Here is a 19708-nt window from a genome sequence, read left to right as displayed (position 1 = left end):
ATTTTGGGGTGTCCCAAACCCCCTCCCCAAATTCTGAGGTGCCTCTGTGAGGGGTCCAGGACCCTCCAAACCCCCTCCCCAAATTCTGGGATGCCCTTAGGGGGGGTTCAGGACCCTCCAAGCCCCCTCCCCAAATTCTGGTGTCTCAGAGGGGGGTCCCAGGCACCCCAAACCCCCTCCCCAAATTCTGGGGTGCCCCAAATCCCCTCCCCAAAGGGTTCAGGAACCCCAAACCCCCTCCCCAAATTCTGGGCTCTCAGAGGGGGGGTCCCAGGACCCTCCATCCCCCTCCCCAAATTCTGGGCTCTCAGAGGGGGGGTCCCAGGCACTCCACCATGCCCTGGCCCCGGACGCCGTCGAAGAAGAAGAAATTCTTGTGGGGGGGGTCCCTCTGTGACAGAGCCTGGGGGGGAGGGGACACAAAGGGGGGGTCACAGGGGGGAGGGGACACAAAGGGGGGGTCACAGGGGGGGAGGGGACACAAAGGGGGGGTCACAGGGGGAGGGGACACAAAGAGGGGGTCACAGGGGGGGTCACGGGGGGGAGGGGACACGAGGGGGGGAGGGGACACAAAGGGGGGGTCACAGGGGGGGAGGGGACACAAAGGGGGGGTCACAGGGGGGGTCACGGGGGGGAGGGGACACGAGGGGGGGGAGGGGACACAAAGGGGGGGTCACAGGGGGGAGGGGACACAAAGGGGGGGTCACAGGGGGGGAGGGGACACAAAGGGGGGGTCACAGGGGGGAGGGGACACAAGGGGGGGTCACAGGGGGGGGTTTGGGGTCACAGGGGGAATTTGGGGTCACAGGGGGGGTCACAGGGGGGGTTTGGGGTCACAGGGGGGGTTTGGGGTCACAGAGGGGTCACAGGGGGGGTTTGGGGTCACAGGGGGGGTTTGGGGTCACAGGGGGGGTCACAGGGGGGGTTTGGGGTCACAGGGGGGGTTTGGGGTCACAGAGGGGTCACAGGGGGGGTTTGGGGTCACAGAGGGGTCACAGGGGGGGTTTGGGGTCACAGGGGGGGTTTGGGGACACGAGGGGGGGTCACAGGGGGGAGGGGACACGAGGGGGGGTCACAGGGGGGGTTTGGGGTCACAGGGGGGGTTTGGGGACCCCCCCAGACCCCCCCAAAATCTCCCCAAATGAATTTTTTACCTTGACCAGCTCCTGGCCCAGCACCCCCCCGACCACGGCGCACACCGGGGCCATCTCGGAGAAACAGAAGCTGGAAAAAAAATTCAAAATAAAAATTAAAAAATGTAAAAAGTAAAACAGAAATTAAAAACAAAAATTAAAAAAAAATAAAAATTGAAAATTAAAAGATAAAAATAAAAAGTAAAAAATAAAAAAATTATAAATTAAAAAATTAAAACCAAAAATTAAAAAATATATTAAATTGAAAATTTAGAAATAAAAAAATAAAATAAAAAATTAAAAACAAAAATAAAAAGCAAACAATTAAAAATTAAAAAATTAAAAACCAAAAATGAAAATAAAAAATAAAAAATGAATTAAAAATTTAAGATAAAAAATAAAAAATAAAATTAAAAACAAAAAAAGAGATAAAAAATAAAAAATAAAAATTAAAATTAAAAAATTAAAAATAAAAATAAGAAATAAAACATTAATTAAAATTAAAAAATTTAAAAAGTAAAACAGAAATTAAAAACAAAAATGAAAAAAATATATAAAATTGAAAATTAAAAAATAAAAAATAAAAAATAAAAGCAAAAAATAAAAAGTAAACAATTAAAAATTAAAAAATTAAAAACAAAAAATGAAAATAAAAAATAAATTAAAAATTTAAAATAAAAAATAAAAAATAAAAAATAAAATTAAAAACAAAAAAGAGATAAAAAATAAAAAATAAAAATAAAAATTAAAAAATTAAAAATAAAAATAAGAAATAAAACATTAATTAAAATTAAAAAATTTAAAAAGTGAAACAGAAATTAAAAACAGAAATGAAAAAAATATATAAAATTGAAAATTAAAAAATAAAAACTAAAAAATAAAATAAAAAATAAAAACAAAACTAAAAAGTAAACAATTAAAAATTAAAAAATTAAAAACAAAAAATGAAAATAAAAAATAAATTAAAAATTTAAAATAAAAAATAAATAAAAAAATAAAATTAAAACCAAAAAAAGTACAAAATAAAAAAATAAAAATTAGAAAATTAAAAACAAAAAATGAAAATAGAAAATAAAAAATGAATTAAAAATTTAAAATAAAAAATTCAAAACAAAAAATAAAAATAAATAAAAAATACAAAAAAATTAAATATTAAAAATTAAAAAATTAAAAACAAAAAATAAAAATAAAAAAGGGGGAGGTTTTGAATAAGAAAATGCCAAATTGAGGAGGTTTCACCTCAAAAAAAATGAGGGGTGGGGTCATGAAAAAGGTCCTAAAAGGATTTGAGGTTTTAGCTCTGAAAAGGTTTGTAAAAATCTGAATTTTTACCACAAAAAGGTTCTTAAAAATCTGAATTTTTACCTCAAAAAAGTTTCTTAAAACCCCAAAGTTTCACCCCAAAAAATGAGGGGTGGGGTCCCTAAAACCCCAAATTTTCATCCCAAAAAATGAGGCCTGGATGCCCTAAAACCCCAAAGTTTTATCCCAAAAAAGGATTTGGAAAATCCTGAGGGACACCCTGGATGTCCCCAAGGTCCTGGAAGGGGACACAGACACACCCTGGGTGTCCCCAAGGTCCTGGGAGGGGACACTGAACCCCCCTGGATGTCCCCAAGGTCCTGGAAGGGGACACAGACACACCCTGGATGTCCCCAAGGTCCTGGAAGGGGACACAGACACACACCCTGGGTGTCCCCAAGACCCCTGGGTGTCCCCAAGGATGGGGACAGAGTGACACAGACCCACCCTGGGTGTCCCCTCCCTCACCTGTGGGAGGTGCCAATGTCCTCTGCTGTCCCCTCACCCATGCCAGTGTCCCCTGATGTTCCCTGATGTCCCCTCCCCTGTGGCAGGTGCCAATGTCCCCTCCCTTGTGCCAGTGTCCCCTCCCTTGTGCCAGTGTCCCCTCCCCTGTGCCAGTGCCCCCTCACCTGTGGAAGGTGACAATGCACCCTGGATGTCCCCTACCTGTGGATGTCCCCTCCCCTCTGCCAATGTCCCCTGCTGTCCCCTCACCTGTGCCAGTGTCCCCCTCACCCGTGATGTCCCCTGATGTCCCCTCCCCTGTGCCAGTGTCCCCTGATGTCCCCTGATGTTCCCTCACCTGTGTAAGGTGCCAGTGTCCCCTGCTGTCCCCTCCCCTGTGGCTGTCCCCTGCTGTCCCCTCACCTGTGGCTGTCCCCTGATGTCCCCTCACCTGTAGAAGGTGACAATGTCCCCTGGAGGTCCCCTGGTGTCCCCTCACCTGTGGAACTGCTCCGGCAGCAGCTGAGCCCCGACCCCTGTGCCAGTGTCCCCTCACCTGTGGCTGTCCCCTGCTGTCCCCTCACCTGTGGCTGTCCCCTGGATGTCCCCTGGATGTTCCCTGGTGTCCCCTCACCTGTGGAGGGTGACAATGTCCCCTGGATGTCCCCTCCCCTGTGGAAGGTGACAATGTCCCCTCACCTGTGGAACTGCTCTGGCAGCAGCTGAGCCCCGACCCCTGTGACAATGTCCCCTCATCCCTGCTGTCCCCTCCCCTGTGGCTGTCCCCTCACCTGTGGCAGTGTCCCCTGGTGTCCCCTCACCTGTGGAAGGTGACAATGTCCCCTGGATGTCCCCTGCTGTCCCCTGGTGTCCCCTCACCTGTGGAGGGTGACAATGTCCCCTGCTGTCCCCTGCTGTCCCCTCACCTGTGGAACTGCTCCGGCAGCAGCTGAGCCCCGACCCCTGTGCCAATGTCCCCTCACACCCTGGTGTCCCCTCACCTGTGGCTGTCCCCTGGTGTCCCCTGGTGTCCCCTCACCTGTGGAACTGCTCCGGCAGCAGCTGAGCCCCGACCCCCAGAGCCTCGAGCACCTCCCGGCGCAGGCGCAGCAAAACCTCGGAGTCCTGGGGGACACGGAGGGGACTCGGGTCCCGCCCGGTGACACTCCTGAACCGCAGCAGCACTGGGGACAGGGACAGGGACATTGGCACTGTGTCACTGTCACTGTGTCACTGTGTCACTGTCACTGTGTCACTGTGTCACTGTGTCACTGTCACAGCTCGGAGTCCTGGGGGACACGGAGGGGACTCGGGTCCCGCCCGGTGACACTCCTGAACCGCAGCAGCACTGGGGACAGGGACACTGTCATTGTCACTGTGTCACTGTGTCACTGTCACTGTGTCACTGTCACTGTGTCACTGTGTCACTGCGTCACTGTGTCACTGTCACAGCTCGGAGTCCTGGGGGACACGGAGGGGACTCGGGTCCCGCCCGGTGACACTCCGGAACCGCAGCAGCACTGGGGACAGGGACATTGTCACTGTGTCATTGTCACTGTGTCACTGTCACTGTGTCACTGTGTCACTGTCACTGTGTCACTGTGTCACTGTCACAGCTCGGAGTCCTGGGGGACACGGAGGGGACTCGGGTCCCGCCCGGTGACACTCCTGAACCGCAGCAGCACTGGGGACAGGGACACTGTGTCATTGTCATTGTGTCACTGTCACTGTGTCACTGTCACAGCTCGGAGTCCTGGGGGACACGGAGGGGACTCGGGTCCCGCCCGGTGACACTCCGGAACCGCAGCAGCACTGGGGACAGGGACACTGTGTCATTGTCATTGTCACTGTGTCACTGTCACTGTGTCACTGTGTCACTGTGTCATTGTCACTGTGTCACTGTCACAGCTCGGAGTCCTGGGGGACACGGAGGGGACTCGGGTCCCGCCCGGTGACACTCCTGAACCGCAGCAGCACTGGGGACAGGGACACTGTCATTGTCACTGTGTCACTGTGTCACTGTCACTGTGTCACTGTCACTGTGTCACTGTGTCACTGCGTCACTGTGTCACTGTCACAGCTCGGAGTCCTGGGGGACACGGAGGGGACTCGGGTCCCGCCCGGTGACACTCCGGAACCGCAGCAGCACTGGGGACAGGGACATTGTCACTGTGTCATTGTCACTGTGTCACTGTCACTGTGTCACTGTGTCACTGTCACTGTGTCACTGTGTCACTGTCACAGCTCGGAGTCCTGGGGGACACGGAGGGGACTCGGGTCCCGCCCGGTGACACTCCTGAACCGCAGCAGCACTGGGGACAGGGACACTGTGTCATTGTCATTGTGTCACTGTCACTGTGTCACTGTCACTGTGTCACTGTGTCACTGTGTCACTGTCACAGCTCGGAGTCCTGGGGGACACAGAGGGGACTCGGGTCCCGCCCGGTGACACTCCTGAACCGCAGCAGCACTGGGGACAGGGACACTGTGTCATTGTCATTGTCACTGTGTCACTGTCACTGTGTCATTGTCACCGTGTCATTGTCACTGTCACACCATGGGGACACTGTCACTCTCATTGTCACCGTCACTGTCACACCATGGGGACACTGTCATTGTCACTGTCACCCTGGGGACATTGTCATTGTCACTGTCACTTTTATTGTCACTGTCACACCATGAGGACACTGTCACTGTGTCACATTGTCACACCCTGTGGACATTGTCACTGTCCCTGTCACATCCTGGGGACATTGTCACTGTCACACCATGGGGACATGGGGACATTGTCATTGTCACTGTCACCCTGGGGACACTGTCATTGTGTCATTGTCACTGTCACACCCTGGGGACACTGTCACTGTCATTGTCACCGTCACTGTCACGCCATGAGGACACTGTCATTGTCACTGTGTCACTGTCACTCTGGGGACATTGTTATTGTCACTGTCATACCAAGGGGACACTGTCACTCTCATTATCACATTATGGGGACACTGTCATTGTCACTGTCACACCATGAGGACATTGTCACTGTCATTGTCACATCACGGGAACATTGTCATTGTCACTGTCACACCATGAGGACACTGTCACTGTGTCATTGTCACTGTCACACCCTGTCATTGTCACACACTGTCATTGTCACTGTCACTGTCACGCCATGAGGACACTGTCACTGTGTCACTGTCACACCACGAGGACATTGTCACTGTCACTTTCATTGTCACTGTCACACCATGAGGACACTGTCACTGTGTCATTGTCACACCCTGTGGACATTGTCACTGTCACTGTGTCACTCTCACTGTCACATTTTTTCCCCATAAATTGAATTTTTTCCCCCCTAATTAAATGATTTTTTCCCCCACAATTAATGATTTTTTCCCTCATAATTAATGATTTTTTTCCCCATAAATTATCCTTCCCCCCCCAAATACTAATTTCTCCTAATAAATCATTTTTCATCCAATAAATAAATTATAAATATTCAATTTTAGGAGCTGACCCTGGAGCAGGAAATAATCCGGAGCCGTTTTGCGCAGCGCCGCCGTCGCCGCCTCCCCGCGCCAGTCCACGGCCAGGGCCTCGCGCAGGCGGCAGAACTGCAGCTTCTGGGGGGAGAAAATGGAAATTTGGGGAAAAAATGGGAATTTGGGAACAAAAAATGGGGGTTTTGGGGGAAAAATGGGATTTTTTTGGGGAAAAAATGGGGGGTTTGGGTGAAAAATGGGATTTTTGGGGGGAAAATGGGAATTTTTGGGGGAAAAAATGAAATTTTTTGGTGGAAAAAATCAGAATTTTTGGGGAAAATGGGAATTTTGGGGGAAAAATGAGAATTTTAGGGGATAAAATGGGATTTTTTTGGGGAAAAATGGGAATTTTAGGAGGTAAAATGGGAATTTTTGGGGAAAATGGGAATTTTAGGAGGTAAAATGGGAATTTTTGGGTGGGGAAATGAAAATAATTCTCTTGAGGCGGCAGAACTGCAGCTTCTGGGGGGAGAAAAATGGAAATTTTGGGGAAAAAATCAGATTTTGGGAACAAAAAAGATATTTTGGGGGGAAAAATTGCATTTTTGAGGGGAAAAAATGGGGGTTTTGGGTGAAAAAATGGGAATTTTGGGGGGGAAAATGGGATTTTTTGGGGAAAAAATGAAATTTTTTTGGTGGAAAAAATCAGAATTTTTGGGGAAAATGGGAATTTTTTTGGGAAAAAATGGAAATTTGGGGATAAAATTAGATTTTTTGGGGGAAAAATGGGAATTTTTGGGGAAAATGGGAATTTTAGGAGGTAAAATGGGAATTTTTGGGGAAAATGGGAATTTTAGGAGGTAAAATGGGAATTTTTGGGGCGTAAATGAGAATAATTCTCTTGAGGTGGAAGAACTGCAGCTTCTGGGGGGGAGAAAAACGGAAATTTGGGGAAAAATGAAATTTTGGGAGAAAAAATGGGGGTTTGGGGGGAAAAAATGGGATTTTTGGGGGGAAAAAATGGGAATTCTGGGGGGGAAATGGGATTTTTGGGGGAAAAAAAGATTTTTGGGGGGGAAAAAAAATCAGAATTTTTGGGGAAAATGGGAATTTTTTTGGGGAAAAAATGGGAATTTTGGGGGAAAATGGGGATTTTGGGGAAAAAAATCAGAATTTTTGGGGAAAAATTGGAATTTTTTGGGAAAAAATGACAATTTGGAAAAAAAAAAGGGATTTTTGGGGATAAAATGAGATTTTTTGGGAAAAAAATGGGATTTTTTTTGGAAAAATGGGAATTTTAGGAGGTAAAATGGGAATTTTTTGGGGGAAAATGAGAATAATTCTCTTGAGGTGGCAGAACTGCAGCTTCTGTTGGGGGAGAAAAACACAGATTTGGGGAAAAAATGGGATTTTAGACAAAAAATGGGAATTTTTTGGGGAAAAATTGGTGTTTTGGGGTGAAAAAATGGGAATTTTGGGGGAAAAAATGGGATTTTTTGGGGGGAAAATGAAATTTTTTGGTGGAAAAAATCAGAATTTTTGGGGAAAATGGGAATTTTTTTGGGAAAAAATGGAAATTTGGGGATAAAATGGGATTTTTTTGGGGAAAATGGGATTTTTTGGGGGAAAATGGGGATCTTTGGGGTTGGGGAAAGGCTTGAGGTGGCAGAACTGGAGCTTCTGGGGGGGAGAAAAATGGAGATTTGGGGAAAAATGGGAATTTGGGAGAAAAAATGGGGATTTTGGGGGAAAAAATGGGATTTTTTGGGGAAAAAATGGGGTTTAGAGGAAAAAAAAAGGGAATTTTTAGGATCAATCCCAGATTTTTTTAGGATCCATTTCAGATATTTTGGGATTAAACCCAGATTTTTCTGAGATTAAACCCAGAATTTTTAGGATCAATCCCAGACTTTTTTTGAGATCAATCCCAGATTTTTTTAGGATTAAACACAGATTTTTTTTGGGGATCAATCCCAGATTTTTTAGGATGCATCCCAGATATTTTAGGATCAATCTGATATTTTAGGATCAAACCCAGATTTTTTGGGGATCAAACCCAGATTTTTCTTGGGATCAAACCCAATTTTTTTTTTTGATCAATCCCAGATTTTTTAGGATACATCCCAGATTTTTTTAGGATTCAGCTCAGATTTTTTTTAGGATCAATCACAGAAATTTTAGGATCGATCCCAGATTTTTTTAGGATTCATCCCAGATTTTTTTGGGGATTAAACCCAGAATTTTTAAACCATTTATGTCAGAGTTTTTTGGGGTCATTCCCAGATTTTTTGGGATAAAACCCAGATTTTTTTAGGTTCCATCTCAGATTTTTGGGATCAATCCCAGATTTTTTTTGGGATCCATCCCAGATTTTTTTGTGATCAATCCCAAATTTATTTGGGGATTAAACTCAGATTTTTTAGGATTCATCCCAGATATTTTAGGATCCAGCCCAGATTTTTCTGGGATTAAACCCAAATTTTTTAGGATACATCCCAGATTTTTTTAGGATTCAGCTCAGATTTTTTTTAGCACCAATCCCAGATATTTTAGGATCAATGCCAAATTTTTTTAGGATTCATCCCAATTTTTAGGGGACTAAACCCAGAATTTTTAAACCATTTATGTCAGGTTTTTTTGGGGTCATTCCCAGATTTTTTAGGATTAAACCCAAATTTTTTTAGGTTCCATCTCAGATTTTTTTAAGATCAAACCCAGATTTTTTAGGATCCATCCCAGATCTTTTTGGGATCAAACTCACATTTTTTAGGATCAATCCCAGATTTTTTTAGGATCAATCTCAGATTTTTCAAAGATCAATCCCAGATTTTTTAGGATCAATCCCAGATATTTTTTTGGATCAAACCCAGGTATTTTAGGATCAATCCCAGATTTTTAAAAATCAATCCCAAATTTTTTTTAGGATCAATCCCAGATTTTTAAAGATCAATCCCAAGTTTTTTTTAGGATCAATCCCAGATTTTTTTGGGGTTAATCCCAGATTTTTTTGGGATCGTTTTCCCCCAAAATTCCCCTCAGATTTTTTGTCGAATCTCAATTTTTTTTGGGATCAATTCCAGATTTTTTTTGGGTCAATCCCAGATTTTTTAGGATCCATCCCAAATTTTTTGGGGTCAATCCCAGATTTTTTTAGGACCAATCCCAGATTTTTTGGGATCGTTTTCCCCCAAAATTCCCCTCGGATTTTTTGTCGAATCTCAATTTTTTTTTGGGATCAATCCCAGATTTTTTTTGGGTCAATCCCAGATTTTTTAGGATCCATCCCAAATTTTTAAAGATCAATCCCAGATTTTTTTAGGACCAATCCCAGATTTTTTGGGATCGTTTTCCCCCAAAATTCCCCTCGGATTTTTTGTCAAATCTCAATTTTTTTTGGGCTCAATCCCAGATTTTTTAGGATCAAACCCAGATTTTTTTAGGATCAATCCCAGATATTTTTTGGGATCAAACCAAATTTTTTTGGGATCCATTCCAAAATTTTTTTAGGATCCATCCCAGATTTTTTTTTGGATCAAACCCAGGTATTTTAGGATCAATCCCAGATTTTTTGGGATCCATCCCAAATTTTTTGGGATCAACCCCAGAATTTTTTAGGACCAATCCCAGATTTTTTGGGATCGTCTTCCCCCAAAATTCCCCTCGGATTTTTTGTTGAATCTCAATTTTTTTTGGGATCAATCCCAGATTTTTTTTGGGTCAATCCCACATTTTTTTAGGATCAATCCCAAGTTTTTTTGGGATGAATCCCCAATTTTTTGGGCTCATTTTCCCCCCCTGACCTTTTTGACCATGGTGGTCTCGGTCGGTTCCAGCCGCGCCCGTTTGGCTTCGGGTCCGTCCTCCAACCCCGAGCTCCCCTTGGGCACCTTGGGCTTCTCCCTGAGCAAAAAAGAAACCAAAATTCCATCAGCAACACCCCAAAAAAACAAAAGTTCACTCAGGACCACTCCAAAATCCCAAAAAATCCCAGGTTTTCTGCCCCCAAAACCCCAAAAAATTCCAGGTTTCAGCCCCAAAACTCAAAAAAATTCCAATTTTTTTTCCCCCAAAATTTCAGGTTTTCTGTCCCAAAAATTCCAGATTTTCTACCCCAAAACCTCGAAAATTTGGGGTTTTCTGCCCCAAAAATTCCATTTTTGTCGCTCCAAAAATTCCAAGTTTTCTTCCCCAAAACCCCAAAAATTTGGGATTTTCTTCCCCAAAACTCCAAAAATTCCATTTTTTTGCCCCAGAAATTCCAGATTTTCTGCCCAAAATCCCCCAAAATTTGGGTTTTTCTTCCCCAAAGACCCAAAAATTCCAGGTTTTCTTCCCCAAAACTCCAAGAATTTGGGGTTTTCTGCCCCAAAACTCAAAAAATTCCATTTTTTGCCCCAAAATTTCCAGGTTTTCTGCCCCAAAACTCCAAAATTTCCCTCAGGACCACCCCAAAACCCCAAAAAAATCCAAGTATTCTGCCCCAAAAATTCCAGATTTTCTTCCCCAAAACTCCAAAAATTTCAGGTTTTGTGCCCCAAAACCCCAAAAATTCCTTTTTTTCCCCAAATATTCCAGATTTTCTGCCCCAAAACTCCAAAATTTGGTTTTTTCTTCCCCAAAACCCCCAAAATTCCAAGTTTTGTGCCCCAAAACTCCAAGAATTTCAGATTTTCTTCCCCAAAACTCCAAAAATTTGGGGTTTTCTGCCCCAAAAATTCCAGATTTTCTTCCCCAAAACCCCAAAATTTGGGGTTTTCTGCCTCAAAACCCCAAAAATTCCATCTTCTTGCCCCAAAAATTCCAGATTTTCTTCCCCAAAACCCCAAAAATTTCAGATTTTCTGCCCCAAAACCCCCAAAATTTCAGATTTTCTATCCTAAAACCCCAAAAATTCCAGGTTTTCTTCCCTAAAACCCCCAAAAAAATCAATTTTTCTTCCCCAAAACCCAAAAATTTCAATTTTTTTCCCCCAAAATTCCAGATTTTCTACCCCAAAAATTCCAAGTTTTCTGCCCCAAAACCCCCAAAATCTGGGTTTTTCTTCCCCAAAACCTCAAAAATTCTGGATTTTCTTCCCTCAAAACCCAAAAAACTTGGGATTTTCTTCCCCAAAACCCCAAAAATTCAGATTTTTTTTCCCAAAACTCCAAGAATTTCAGATTTTCTATCCCAAAAACCTCAAAATTTTGTCTTTTCTGCCCCAAAAAATCCATTTTTTTTGAGCCAAAATTCCCAAAATTTCAGATTTTCTTCCCCAAATCCCCAAAAATTTGGTATTTTCTTCCCCAAAACCCCCAAAATTTGGATTTTTCTGCCCCCAAAAGCCCCAAAATTTCATTTTTTGCCCCAAACTCACTCCACAAACTCGTGCTCCCCCAGGTCAGCGAACATGTAGCCGTGGTAGCCGAAAACGTCGCCGGTGAAGAATTTAATTCCATTTTTGTGGCAGATCTGGTTGATCCTCACCATGGATTCCCTGGAGCAGCACGTCAGGCACACCTGGAAAAAAAAATTAAATTTTTTTGGGGTTAATTTTTAATATTTTATTGTTTTTTTCGATATTTTATTGGTTTTTGTTAATGTTTAATTGGTCGATTATGTTTAATTTAGGGAATTAAAAAGGGAAATTTAATCCTAAAATGGGGAATTTGAGCCCAAAATGGGGAATTCAATCCTGAAAATGGGGAATTTAATCCCAAAATGAGGGAATTTAATCCTGAAAATGGGGAATTTAATCCTAAAATGGGGAATTTAATCCTACAATAAGAGAATTTCATCTTAAAATGAAGGAATTCAATCCTAAAATTGGGAATTTAATCCCAAAAATGGGAATTTAATCCTAAAAATGGGAAATTTAATCCTAAAAATGGAGAATTTCAGCTCAAAATGGGGAATTCAGTCCTAAAAAACGGGAATTAAATCCTAAAATGTGGGAATTCAATCCTAAAATGTGGAATTTAATACTAAAAAGGGGAATTTAATCCTAAAAACGGGGAATTCAATCTTAAAATGAGGTATTTAATCCTAAAAAAGCAGAATTTAATCCTAAAATGTGGAATTTAATCCTAAAAATGGAGAATTCTGCCCCAAAATGAGGGAATTCAATCCCAAAATGGGGAATTCAATTCTAAAAATTGGGAATTCCAGCCCAAAATGGAGAATTTCAGCTCAAAATGGGGAAATTCAATCCTAAAATGGGGAATTCCAGCCCAAAATGAAAGAATTTAATCCTAAAAAAGGGGAATTTAATCCTAAAATGGGGGATTTAATCCTAAAAATGGGGAATTCCAGCCCAAAATGAAAGAATTTAATCCTAAAATGGGGGAATTCCAGCCCCAAAATGAAAGAATTTAATCCTAAAATGGGGGAATTCCAGCCCCGAAATGGGATAACCCCACCCCAAACTCCCACAAAATCCCCTCCAAACCCCAAAAAAACCCCCAAAAATCCCCCCCAAACCCCCAAATTTCGGCCTCCCTCCCCTCTCACCGCATCAAACTGCCTGAAGAACTCGTGGGGTTTGCTCTCCACGCTCTCAGGATCGGCTTTCACCTCCACCATGGGGTTCAGGCTCTGAGCGCGTTCCAGCGACGCCTCGGCGCGGTTCCGACCCACGGAGCCCGAGGGGATCAGGAACTGAGCGCGCCCGTCCTCGGGGGACACCTGGGGGAAAGAAAATTCCAGATTTTTGGGGTTGTTCCTGACAGAAATTCCTGGATTTTGGGGTTTTTCCTGAGGGGAAATCACTTTGGGATCACGGAGCCCGAGGGGATCAGGAACTGAGCTCGGCCATCCTCGGGGGACACCTGGGGGAAAGAAAATTCCAGATTTTTGGGGTTTGGGGTGAAGAAATTCTGGGATTTTGGGGCTTTTCCTGAGGGGAAATCACTTTGGGATCATGGAGCCCGAGGGGATCAGGAACTGAGCGCGCCCGTCCTCGGGGGACACAAAATCACAAAATTTTGGGGTTTGGGGTGAAGAAATTTTGGGATTTGGGGGCTGTTGTTGAGGGGAAAGCTCAGTGAAATTCCTGGATTTTGGGGTTGATACTGAGGGGAAAAATCTCCAGGAATGGGGCAAGGAAACTTCTGGATTTTGGGGTTGACACTGAGGAGGAAAACTCCAGGAATGGAAAGGATGAAAATCCCAGATTTTGGGGATGGAGAAGTAAAAATTCTGGGATTTTGGGGTTGATACTGAAGGTGGAAAACTCCCAGGAATGGGGCAGGGAAATTTCTGGATTTTGGGGTTTGGGGCAGTGAAATTCTGGGATTTTGGGGTTTAGGGCAGGGAAACTTCTGGATTTTGGGGTTGATACTGAGGAGGAAAACCCCAAGAATGGAGGTGATGAAATTCCCAGATTTTGGGGATGGAGGTGAAGAAATTTCTGGATTTTGGGGTTGATACTGAGGGGAAAAATCTCCAGGAATGGGGCAGGGAAATTTTGGGATTTTGGGGATAGGGGCAGAAAAATTTTGGGATTTTGGGGTTGATACTGAGGGGGAAAATCTCCAGGAATGGGGCAAGGAAATTTCTGGATTTTGGGGTTGATACTGAGGAGAAAACCCTAAGAATGGAGATGAAGAAATTCCCAGATTTTGGGGATGGAGAAGAAAAAATTCTGGAACTTTGGGGCTATTCCTGAGGTAGAAAACTCCCAGAAATGGGGCAGTGAAACTCCTGGATTTTGGGGTTTGGGGCAGGGAAATTTCTGGATTTTGGGGTTGATACTGAGGAGGAAAACCCCAAGAATGGAGGTGATGAAATTCCCAGATTTTTGGGATTTGGGGCAGGGAAATTTCTGGATTTTGGGGTTGATACTGACAGGAAAAATATCCAGGAATGGGGCAGTGAAATTCTGGTATTTTGGGGTTTGGGGCACTGAAATTCTGGGATTTGGGGGTTTGGGGTGAGGAAATTCCTGGATTTTGGGGCTTTTCCTGAGGGGAAATCACTTTGGGATCACGGAGCCCAAGGGGATCGGGAACTGAGCGCGGCCGTCCTCGGGGGACACCTGGGGGAAAGAAAATTCCAGATTTTTGGGGTTGGAGGTGAAGAAATTCTGGGATTTTGGGGTTGATACTGAGGGGAAATCACTTTGGGGTCATGGAGCCCAAGGGGATCGGGAACTGAGCGCGCCCGTCCTCGGGGGACACAAAATCACAAATTTTTGGGGTTGGAGGTGAAAAAATTCCTAGGTTTTGGGGTTTGGGGCACTGAAATTTCTGGATTTTGGGGTTGATACTGAGGGGGAACACTCCCAGGAATGGGGCAGAGAAATTCTGGGATTTTGAGGCTTTTCCTGAAGGAAATCACTTTGGGATCACAGAGCCCAAGGGGATCGGGAACTGAGCGCGCCCGTCCTCGGGGGACACAAAATCACAAATTTTTGGGGTTGGGGTGAAAAAATTCCTGGATTTTGGGGTTTGGGGCAGTGAAATTCTGGGATTTGGGGGTTTGGGGTGAGGAAATTCCTGGATTTTGGGGCTTTTCCTGAGGGGAAATCACTTTGGGATCATGGAGCCCGAGGGGATCGGGAACTGAGCACGCCCGTCCTTGGGGGACACCTGAGGACACAAAATTCCCAAATTTTTGGGGTTTGGGGCAATGAAATTTCTGGATTTTGTGGTTGATACTGAGGTGGAAAACTCCCAGGAATGGGGCAGAGAAATTTTGGGATTTTGGGGTTGATACTGAGGGGAAATCACTTTGGGATCATGGAGCCCGAGGGGATCGGGAACTGAGCGCGCCCGTCCTCGGGGGACACAAAATTCCCAAAATTTTGGGATTACAGAAGAAGAAATTCCTGGATTATGGGGTTGATACTGAGAGGAAAACACTCTGGGATCATGGAGCCCAAGGGGATCAGGAATTGAAGAAGAAAACCTCAGTGAAATTCCTGGATTTTGGGACTTTTCCTGAGAGGAAATCACTTTGGGATCATGGAGCCCGTGGGGATCGGGAACTGAGCGCGCCCGTCCTAGGGGGACACAAAATCACAAATTTTTGGGGTTTGGGGCACTGAAATTTCTGGATTTTGGGGTTGATACTGAGGTGGAACACTCCCAGGAATGGGGTAGAGAAATTTTGGGATTTTGGGGTTGTTGCTGAGGGGAAATCACTTTGGGATCACAGAGCCCAAGGGGATCGGGAACTGAGCGCGGCCATCCTCGGGGGACACCTGGGGGGAGAAAATTCCAGATTTTTGGGGTTTGGGGCACTGAAATTTCTGGATTTTGGGGTTGATACTGAGGGGGAACACTCCCAGGAATGGGGCAGAGAAATTCTGGGATTTTGAGGCTTTTCCTGAGGGGAAATCACTTTGGGATCGTGGAGCCCGAGGGGATCAGGAACTGAGCGCGCCCGTCCTCGGGGGACACAAAATCACAAATTTTTGGGATTAGAGGAGAAGAAATTCCTGAATTTTGGGGTTGTGACTGAGGTGAAAACACTCTGGGGTCATGGAGCCCAAGGGGATCAGGAATTGAAGGGGAAAACCTCAGTGAAATTCTGGGATTTTGGGGATGATACTGAGGGGAAATCACTTTGGGATCATGGAACCCGAGGGGATCAGGAACTGAGCGCGGCCGTCCTCGGGGGACACCTGGGGGGAGAAAATTCACAAATTTTTGGGGTTTGGGGCAATGAAATTTCTGGATTTTGGGGTTGATACTGAGAGGAAAAATCTCCAGGAATGGGGCAGAGAAATTCTGGGATTTTGGGGCTTTTCCTGAGGGGAAATCACTTTGGGATCACGGAGCCCGAGGGGATCAGGAACTGAGCGCGCCCGTTCTCAGGGGACACAAAATTCCCAAATTTTTGGGGATTTGGGGCACTGAAATTTCTGGATTTTGGGGTTGATACTGAGGTGGAAAACTCCCAGGAATGGGGCAGAGAAATTTTGGGATTTTGGGGTTGTTCCTGAGGGGAAATCACTCTGGGATCACGGAGCCCGAGGGGATCGGGAACTGAGCGCGCCCGTCCTCGGGGGACACAAAATTCACAAATTTTTGGGGTTTGGGGCACTGAAATTTCTGGATTTTGGGGTTGATACTGAAGGGGAACACTCCCAGGAATGGGGCAGGGAAATTCTGGGATTTTGGGGGTGTTCCTAAGAGGAAATCACTTTGGGATCACGGAGCCCGAGGGGATCGGGAACTGAGCGCGCCCGTCCTCGGGGGACACAAAATCACAAATTTTTGGGATTAGAGGAGAAGAAATTCCTGGATTTTGGGGTTGTGACTGAGGTGAAAACACTCTGGGATCATGGAACCCAAGGGGATCAGGAATTGAAGGGGAAAACCTCAGTGAAATTCTGGGATTTTGGGGTTGTTCCTGAGGGGAAATCACTCTGGGATCATGGAGCCCGAGGGGATCGGGAACTGAGCACGGCCGTCCACAGGGGACACAAAATCACAAATTTTTGGGGTTTGGGGCAATGAAATTTTGGGATTTGGGGGCTGTTGTTGAGGGGAAACCTCAGTGAAATTCCTGGATTTTGGGGTTGATACTGAGGGGAAAAATCTCCAGGAATGGGGCAGAGAAATTCTGGGATTTTGGGGATAGGGGTGAAGAAATTCCTGAATTTTGGGAATAGGGATGAAGAAATTTCTGGATTTTGGAGTTGATACTGAGGGGAAAAATCTCCAGGAATGGGGCAAGGAAATTTCTGGATTTTGGGGTTGATACTGAGGAGAAAACCCTAAGAATGGAGATGAAGAAATTCCCAGATTTTGGGGATGGAGAAGAAAAAATTCTGGAACTTTGGGGTTGTTCCTGAGGTAGAAAACTCCCAGGAATGGGGCAGTGAAATTTCTGGATTTTGGGGTTTGGGGCAGTGAAATTTTGGGATTTTGGGGTTGATACTGAGGGGAAAACCCCAAGAATGGAGGTGATGAAATTCCCAGATTTTGGGGATGGAGGTGAAAAAATTCTGGGATTTTGGGGCTTTTCCTGAGGGGAAATCACTTTGGGATCATGGAGCCCGAGGGGATCGGGAACTGAGCGCGCCCGTCCTCGGGGGACACAAAATTCCCAAAATTTTTGGGGTTTGGGGCAGTGAAATTTTGGGATTTGGGGGCTGTTGTTGGGGGGAAAGCTCAGTGAAATTCCTGGATTTTGGGGTTGATACTGAGGGGGAAAATCTCCAGGAATGGGGCAGTGAAATTCTGGGATTTTGGGGTTGATACTGAGGGGGAAAATCTCCAGGAATGGGGCAGGGAAATTTCTGGATTTTGGGGTTGACACTGAGGAGGAAAACCCCAGGAATAGAAGGGATGAAAATCCAGATTTTGGGGATGGAGAAGAAAAAATTCTGGAACTTTGGGGCTGTTCCTGAGGTAGAAAACTCCCAGGAATGGGGCAGTGAAACTCCTGGATTTTGGGGTTTGGGGCAGTGAAATTTTGGGATTTTGGGGCAGAAAAATTTTGGGATTTTGGGGTTGATACTGAGGAGGAAAACCCCAAAAATGGAGGTGATGAATTTTCCAGATTTTGGGGATGGATGTGAAGAAATTCTGGGATTTTGGTGTTGATACTGAGGGGAAAAATCTCCAGGAATGGGGCAGGGAAATTTCTGGATTTTGGTTTTTGGGGCAGTGAAATTCTGGGATTTTGGGGTTTGGGGCAGGGAAATTCTGGGATTTTGGGGCAGGGAAATTCTGGGATTTTGGTTTTTGGGGCAGTGAAATTCTGGGATTTTGGGGATGGAGGTGAAGAAATTCTGGGATTTTGGGGCTTTTCTTGAGGGGAAACCCCCAGGTGTGTTCCAGATGTTTCCCCAGATGTTTCCCCAGGTGTGTTCCAGATGTTTCCCCAGATGTTTCCCCAGATGTTTCCCAGATGTGTCCCCTCACCTGTTGATGGTCCAGCAGGGTCAGCCCCCTGACCCCAGCCAGGATGAGATTTTTGGCCACCTCAGCCCCCAGCCCACGCAGCCCCACCAGCAGCACCCGCGACGTTCGCAACCTGGGGGGGACACGGGCAGGTCAGACCCCAAAACAACAGAAACCCCACAAAGAGCTGAGACCCCAAAACAGGGGCTGAGACCCCAAAACAGGGGCTGAGACCCCACAACAACAGAAACCCCAAAACAACAGAAACCCCAAAACTGTAGAAACCCCAAAAACAGGTGAGACCCCAAAACAGGTGAGACCCCAAAACAACAGAAACCCCAAAAACAGCTGAGACCCCAAAAAAGGGGCTGAGACCCCAAAACAACAGAAACCCCAAAACAACAGAAACCCCAAAAACAGGTGAGACCTCAAAACAGGTGAGACCCCAAAACTGCAGAAACCCCAAACAGGTGAGACCTCAAAACAGCAGAAACCCCAAAACAGGTGAGACCCCAAAACAGCTGAGACCCCAAAAAAGGGACTGAAACCCTAAAAAAGGGGCTGCAGCACCCCAGGAATGTGGGATCAACCCTAAAGAGTGGGAATATGAGACCCCCAGACCCCTATAGGGACCTTCCCAAGGTCCTATAGGGACCCCCAGACCCCTATAGGGGCATCCCAAACGCCCCTAGGGAGCCCCAGACCCATATAGGGCCACCTCTAACTCCTGTAGGGACCCGCAGACCCATATAGAGACACCCCAGATCTCCATAGGAACCCCCAGACCCCTATAGGGGCGCCCCTAACCCCCCTAGGGACCCCCAAACCCCTATAGGGATCCCCCCCAAGGCCATATGGGGGCCCCCAGACCCCTATAGAGACCACCAAGAGCCCCTATAGAGCCCCCATAAAGCTCCTGTAATCCCTATAGAGCTCTTACACCACCTACAGGACCCCCCCAGCTCCTATAGGAACCCCCCAAACCCCTACACACCCCCCCCGATCCTTACAGGGCCCCAAAAATCCTCACAGGCCTCCCTCAGGGACCCCTCCAAGCTCGTATGGAACCCTCCAGAACCCCTCCCACATCCTATAGGGGAGCCCCTATAGGAATACCCCAAATCTATGTGGCTTTCCCCAGCTCCACCGACCTTTTCTGGGCCTCGAGCCCCCAGAGCCGGATCTGCCGGTCGTACTGAGCCGCCTCCTCCTCGCTGATGCCGCCAGGGCTCGACTCGTCCTTCTCCACCATCGCGGCGGCCGCCGAGACCCCCTGAGGGTCCCTCACGACCCCTCCTCAAAGCCTCTCACGACTCCTGAGGGCACCTCACGACCCCTCAAAGCCCGTCTGGATTTTCAAACCCCTCAAAGCTCCTCACAGGCCATCAAAGCCCCTCACGACCACTCAAAACCCCTCAAAGCCCCTCACGGGTCCCTCAGAGCCCCCCCACACAACTCGCAGCGCCCCCTGGCGGCCCGCGCAAACCCGCGCCGTTCCAAATCCCGCCGGGTGGGGGGA

General features: G+C 46.2%; 1 protein-coding gene across 1 annotated transcript; it reads right to left on the bottom strand.

Annotated features, from left to right (window-relative positions):
* Positions 1-242: 242 nt before the first annotated feature.
* Positions 243-19682, bottom strand: SAE1 (SUMO1 activating enzyme subunit 1). The gene is made up of 9 exons (XM_033083973.2): positions 19341-19682; positions 18211-18322; positions 12845-13018; positions 11712-11854; positions 10156-10255; positions 6391-6496; positions 3922-4066; positions 1155-1224; positions 243-403 (listed from the first exon to the last, which is right to left on the bottom strand). Exons 1-9 carry the CDS (start codon positions 19439-19441, stop codon positions 308-310), a joined length of 1047 nt encoding a protein of 348 aa, XP_032939864.1. The 5' UTR covers positions 19442-19682; the 3' UTR covers positions 243-307.
* Positions 19683-19708: the final 26 nt, after the last annotated feature.

Source organism: Catharus ustulatus, chromosome 34 (assembly GCF_009819885.2).
Source record: "Catharus ustulatus isolate bCatUst1 chromosome 34, bCatUst1.pri.v2, whole genome shotgun sequence".
Taxonomy (NCBI): Eukaryota; Metazoa; Chordata; class Aves; order Passeriformes; family Turdidae; genus Catharus; species Catharus ustulatus.
Note: the sequence above shows the minus strand (reverse complement) of the source record. Positions and strands in the feature narration are given on the sequence as shown.

Excerpts from the sequence above, each read along its gene's own strand:
- SAE1 (XM_033083973.2), bottom strand. The coding sequence starts at position 19,441 with ATGGTGGAGAAGGACGAGTCGAGCCCTGGCGGCATCAGCGAGGAGGAG. Across the intron at positions 6,497-10,155 it reads AGACCACCATGGTCAAAAAG|AAGCTGCAGTTCTGCCGCCT; the intron begins GTCAGGGGGGGA and ends TTCTCCCCCCAG. Across the intron at positions 1,225-3,921 it reads CTGCCGGAGCAGTTCCACAG|CTTCTGTTTCTCCGAGATGG; the intron begins GTGAGGGGACAC and ends TTTTTTTTCCAG.